The sequence below is a fragment of the Camellia sinensis genome, chromosome 4, assembly GCF_055761805.1.
Source record: "Camellia sinensis isolate YWXY chromosome 4, ASM5576180v1, whole genome shotgun sequence".
In the NCBI taxonomy this organism is placed as follows: Eukaryota; Viridiplantae; Streptophyta; class Magnoliopsida; order Ericales; family Theaceae; genus Camellia; species Camellia sinensis.
Genome location: NC_138964.1, coordinates 105,260,422 through 105,266,250, shown reverse-complemented (window position 1 = coordinate 105,266,250; position 5,829 = coordinate 105,260,422). Strand labels below are relative to the sequence as shown.

The window sequence follows — 5,829 nt, the reverse complement described above, 5'->3', positions numbered from 1 at the left end:
TTTGTGTGGAATAAGGATATCCCCCCTAAGGTACAATTTTTTGGATGGTTGGCTTGAAAAGAAAGAGTCAAGACATCTATGTTTCTACACAGAATTGGTATTCTGAATAGCAATGCAGCTAATGTGTGTGTGTTTTGCAAGAATGAACCTAAATCAGTTGTTCATCTATTGCTCCAATGTTGCCCTTTCTCCTAGTGTGCTTGGTCTGAAATGATGCAGTGTTGGGGAGCTGAGTGGGCAATACCTAGAATTGTTTCCATTGGTGGTCTGGTGGAAATTTCAAGAAGGAAAATAGGTTGTGGAGGGGTTGTTTAGTTGTATTTTGGTCTCTCTGGAAGCTTAGAAATGAGTGTGTCTTTAATGGGGCTCAGCCTAAGGGATATGATTTTTGTGAGCTTGTCAAGATTAAAATAGCATTATGGCTTAAAACTTCAATCCAAGGATTTCATTACTCAGTTAATGATATTGTGCACAAACTGAGACAGATAAGGGGCTGCATCTGACTATTGCTGGTTTAAGAATGAGAAGCAGAGCTTGAGTTAATGTCTGAGGGGCGGAGCTTGAGGAACATTGAGTTTGGTGGTTGGGCTGTGTGGTGGTGGTGGTGTTGTTTTTATTACATTGAGTTTGTTGCTGTTGTTTTTGTTTCTTTTTGTTGGTTCCTTACCAATTTTGAGGCTTGTGCTAGCAAGTGATTGTGTATTTTTATTAGTGCCAACTTAGTTGGGATCTTGAAATTTTACTATGATACTCTTTGCACTTTCTCCCCATTTATTGATATAATTCATACTTTGAATGCTTGTTTTCATCGATAAACGCTTTTCTTTTGTTGATATATATATATATATATATAAATGATTCAAGAGCTAAGTATCCCAAAAATACATCAATATTCTAAGTATATTTCTGAATACATATACATACATATATATTGTGGGAGGTAAAATTTGAGGTACATGTCATATATCACTAAATCAACTTGTCATAACACGTGTGTCGGCAAATCATGAGACATATTTTTTTCGACTTCACATATTAATAGTATAAATCGATAGATAGAAGATATATATATATATATTTCAAAACTATTCTGCTATCAATAATAATTGAGTCAAATAAATTACCAATAAGTCTTATTTTTTAGAATTATTACCTATTAAGTTTTATTAATAAATTCATCAAGTGATAAATTTATCAGTCTCTCTTGTTTTAATGAATAAATTTATAGTAATAAATTTATCAATCAGAACTTATACCTAACTAAGTCTAATAGGACTAATTGATGATAACTACTTTATAACATATTGATTAAAATAACTCAAAATATCAATGCATTGCAATATGTCTTCTTCCTTTTTGGCCTTTATATATAGCTCCCTCCTTTGCTTCTTCCCAATTCAAAATCGTCTTCTCTCTCTCTCTCTCCAAACATTAAATCTTTCTCTATATTGATACAAAACACAAAACAATAAAGAGATGGAACATACAAATCTACCAGTAGCAGCCAAAAGGTTATGGCACATAGTACGTGTGTTGTACTTCATGGTAAGGAAGGGCATATCAAAACGAAAATTGATGGTTGATCTCAACATGATGATGAAACGTGGCAAGATAGAAGGGAAAGCCATACACAACCTCATGTTCCACCACAACCACTATTCCTCCACCTTCAACCGCCAATCACACGACCGACACCTGTCCTTCTCCGCCCCACACGAATACGAGTTCAGCTGCAGCAACAGTCCAGCAGTCTTCCCCTTCAACCTCAGCAAGCAGTGCAAACACCACAAGCACTCTCATTTCTTCCCTTGCACTCACGCGCCACCCACCGACGACGACATATTGACCGTTGACGCAGTTAAAAAGGCGTTGGAGATGATGAACAGTGAGGCAGGCTCGTTGGTGTTGCCGGGTTTCTTGCAGAGTCCGATGATGGTGCATGACATGTTGTATAGTGAATTGTCGTCGCCGGCATTGCCGGGGTTTGGACGGAGCCCAATGGTGAGGCAGCTGAGGATAACGGACTCACCGTTTCCGTTACGGGACGTTGACAGGGATAGCCACGTAGACGAAGCTGCTGGGGAGTTCATAGCGAAGTTCTATAATGATTTGAGGAAACAAAACACAGTGGCTCTACGTTGAAAACTGTAAGAGGAGCTAATTTAAGCCCACTAAATTATTTAGGCCCAATAGCCCAAGATTAGTGGGCCCGAATTTATCGCAAGTCCAAGATTGGTGGGCTTGGATTTATCACCGTCCAACGGGCTGAATGGCTCTAAGCCTCGAAAGGGTTCGGATCCACGAACCTAGAGACTTACTCGGGCCCGGACTCGAAAGGGTATTAAGCAAGCCTAGAGATCCAAGGCACTCGGACTCGAAAGGGTTCGGATCCACGAACCTAGAGGTTCGAAATACTTGGCTTCGAACGGATTCAGACGCAATCTAGAAGTCGCTCCGTTAATGAGTCCCAGAACACTTGCGGGCTCGGAGCTTTCCGGGATCTACGCACCAGAACCATGGGCGTAATGGAGTTCGAACAAAGGACCCGATCCCGAGGACGGTGAGTGGAGATAAATTCACTCTTCGGTTAAACTAGCCTATACCCGGGTCGAGGTGGCACGACCCCGGGGGTCCATGAGACTCGGCAATATTTTGCGGCAGGACGTCCTCTGGGACTACCCCTGACCCTTTGGGATGATTGGGGATCATTGGTTAGGTGTGGCTAAGAAGAAGGGTTCGCCGAGGGATTGATCTCCTCTTCGGGGTTTTCTTATCCTCGGAGAAGTTACCTCCTCGGAGAGGTCACTTCCTCGGACAAGATGGTTAGAGAGAATATCCCCCATGTGCCTTGCACATGGGCTCCATCCTACATCATGAGGTGCCTATAAATAGCACCCACCCATAGCTTTACAAGGGATGGATTTTGGAGATTTTTTAACTCTTGGGAAAGAACTAATTTCCCTTCTCCATTATCAACCTTGAGAGTGAAAGTGGGAGATCCATGGGAGAGCCTTGCCATTATTCTATTCTCTAGCCATTTTGCCTTCTTCTTCACCCAATCTCTTATCTCCATCATCTCCTTTGTTGTTGTGTTCCTAAGTTGAGATTATTGAAGAATCTAAGCCTCTCATCATATTCTAGAGAATTCGAAGTTGTTCTTCAAGGATCTTCGAAGATCTTCGAATTTTCCAACTCCTTTCTTGAACCCTCTCCTACAAAAACTTAACTCTTGCTTGTGTTCGTTACATTATAACGTCCTGAATCAACTTGATGTTATTTTTTTGGACAACGCTATTGTTATTTGTCATGACAAATAAATGAAAAAATAAAAATAATAAATTTAGATATTTAAAAATAGTATTTAGAATTTTATTGAGAAATAAGTTTGATTTAAATTTATATCTTTTATGGTACGATTTATATTTAAAATAAATATGAATATTTCTGAATCCCTAATATTTGTGGGAAAAGAAAATCCATATGGCATGGGTTTCCACTTTTTGTGCGGTATAGTGAAGAATCTTCGAATCTTTCCCAAACATGTATGTTCAAAAGAAAAATAAAATTTGAAAAACTACCATAAAATTTGTTAAGAAAATTTTCATTGAGAAGTGTGGTTGATATTTAATTAAGGTATTGTAAATCCATGTATAAAATAAATCTTAACCATAGATTTATATTTTTGTGTAAAATTTGAAGCAATAATTCTGAGTACGTAATATTAGTGAAAAAATATGGACAATTGTTTACTTTAAAATAAAGGTTTCTTTATAAATGTGATAGCATTAAAAAGAAAAAATTTATTGAATGGTATATCATTTTATCATAGTTTCATTCCAGGTAAAAACAACTATCTTTGTATTTTATAATAACCAAAATATTACTGTCCATCATTTTGAAAAATTTATTTCAATTTTTAAAAAGAAATTTATTAAGCTTCCATTGGCATTCAACAATGCAAAGTTACGTCACTTTAATTACGGGATTATCCCCTTTAATTTTTCAAAATGACCATATGTTTACCTTAAAAAGGAAAACACAACTTTGTTGATGCTTTAAATTGCACGGGTGTGTAAGGACTTGTACACCTAGTTAAAGGTGTATGTTTCTGATTTCTAATTTAGGAAATTGTGAGTGATTAGGAAGATGAACTATGGGTTCAAGTTTTGTCACGATGAAGAGGATTTTAATATTTTCTTAGGTGATAGTGAAATATTACTTGAGTAACTAACTTTGCATGAATTTAAGTTGTCAATTGCAAGAATTGAATAATAAAAAAGGGACTGTTTTTGAAAATTAAATGATAAACTTGACTAAAAAGAGAAAATAAATGAAAACTCAAATGATTAGTGTTAAAATGAAAGAAAATTTAACTTGCATTGATAGAAAATGAAATACAATTAAAGTAAAAGATAATAAATAGTTAGAATAAAACTACCAGGAATTGATAAGTGAAAGATAGAACATTTTTACTAGAAAATAGTGCTACACCATGAAAGATAAATTGATAAAGTGATTGACAATAGTTGATCTTGAATGTTTGGTCCCTTCAAATAATGGTTATAGAGTCCTTTTATAGTTCAAATTAGCGTCTTGTTTTTGCTCTATTGCCAGAACATGGTTGTTGAAAATTTTGCCAATTGTACATGATTTTTGCCTTGAAACCCCATTTTAGCGAGCACCTTGACCACTAACGGTTGAATCTCGAATTTGCTCTCCCAACAATGATTCATCCCACTAAAAACATCACCACTAATAGCACTAATGCATTAAAAAAGTAAAAAAAAAAAAAAAAAAAATACAACTCCAAGACCAAAACATCACATCATTAATGGCGGGACCCACTGCCACCTAATTAGCGGGAGCACTAATTAGTGCTCCCAAGCATTTTTCTTTGCTCTCCATGTGGCTGCTACGTGGCCAACTAACTTTTAATTTAATCATGTTGTGATTTAACAACTACTTAAGAATATGGGATAACTTTCAACACTATATTTTTTAAGAATTGTTGAACTGATTTAATATCTCTCTTCTTTATCTATTTATTTAAGTAATGAAATGGAATTATGATTGCTTCATCATCAATTGGTCCCATTATTCCTACAACGCCGTTATCATATCTTGTATCTTCCACATCATCAATCTTTTGCCACGTGGTTATTTGATTAATCTCCTTCTCCTACGTCACGAAATTTCTGCTATGTTATCAGAACTTCGTAACCTTAAACTTATCAACATTTCAGGGCTTATTGTAATCCTATCATTTGTTCGTGAAGTTCTACATCATATCTAGAATGACTATAATTTATGTTGGAAATGGTAGAAAAATTCTGGGTAAAATCAGAATTTTTTCTCAAGTTTGGTCTATTTTTTAGGTGGGCCCCGAGTGTCGATTTACTCGGGTCAAAGTGGTAACGCGTTCTATGCCGCGTTGTGATTCACGTGGTATATTTGGTTGCTCAAAACCATTACCGAGTGAATGGGAAATTGAAGCCAAAGTGTGCTACATGGAAATGGAGTTTTGGTGGAAATTCCTTAAGGTTGTAAATTGGCTTGTCCCACATTGATTTGGTGGAAAGTTTTGAAAGTGTTTATAAGGCTTGGGTTAGATACTTAGGGTGTGCCCCAAGGGGCACCCAAGTGTTTTAGAGGGAGAGGTTATGGGCAAAATGGCCTAGACCCATTAGACCCAAAATCACCACACGCGCGCCGTCCGTCCGATCAGGTTTTTGGGCCAAAAACATTTGAATTTTATTTTATTTTTTGGTAAAATAAAATCCAAAATTCAAAAAATTAAACTGATTTGGATTTTCTGTACATCCAAACAGG

The 5,829-nt window shown here is 36.5% G+C and overlaps 1 protein-coding gene across 1 annotated transcript; it reads left to right on the top strand.

Moving 5' to 3' along the window:
• Positions 1-1,476: 1,476 nt before the first annotated feature.
• Positions 1,477-2,142, top strand: LOC114278334 (uncharacterized). The gene is made up of 2 exons (XM_028220352.2): positions 1,477-1,857; positions 1,924-2,142. The coding sequence occupies exons 1-2, from the start codon at positions 1,477-1,479 to the stop codon at positions 2,140-2,142; spliced, it is 600 nt and encodes a 199-aa protein (XP_028076153.1).
• The last annotated feature ends 3,687 nt before the right edge of the window (positions 2,143-5,829 follow it).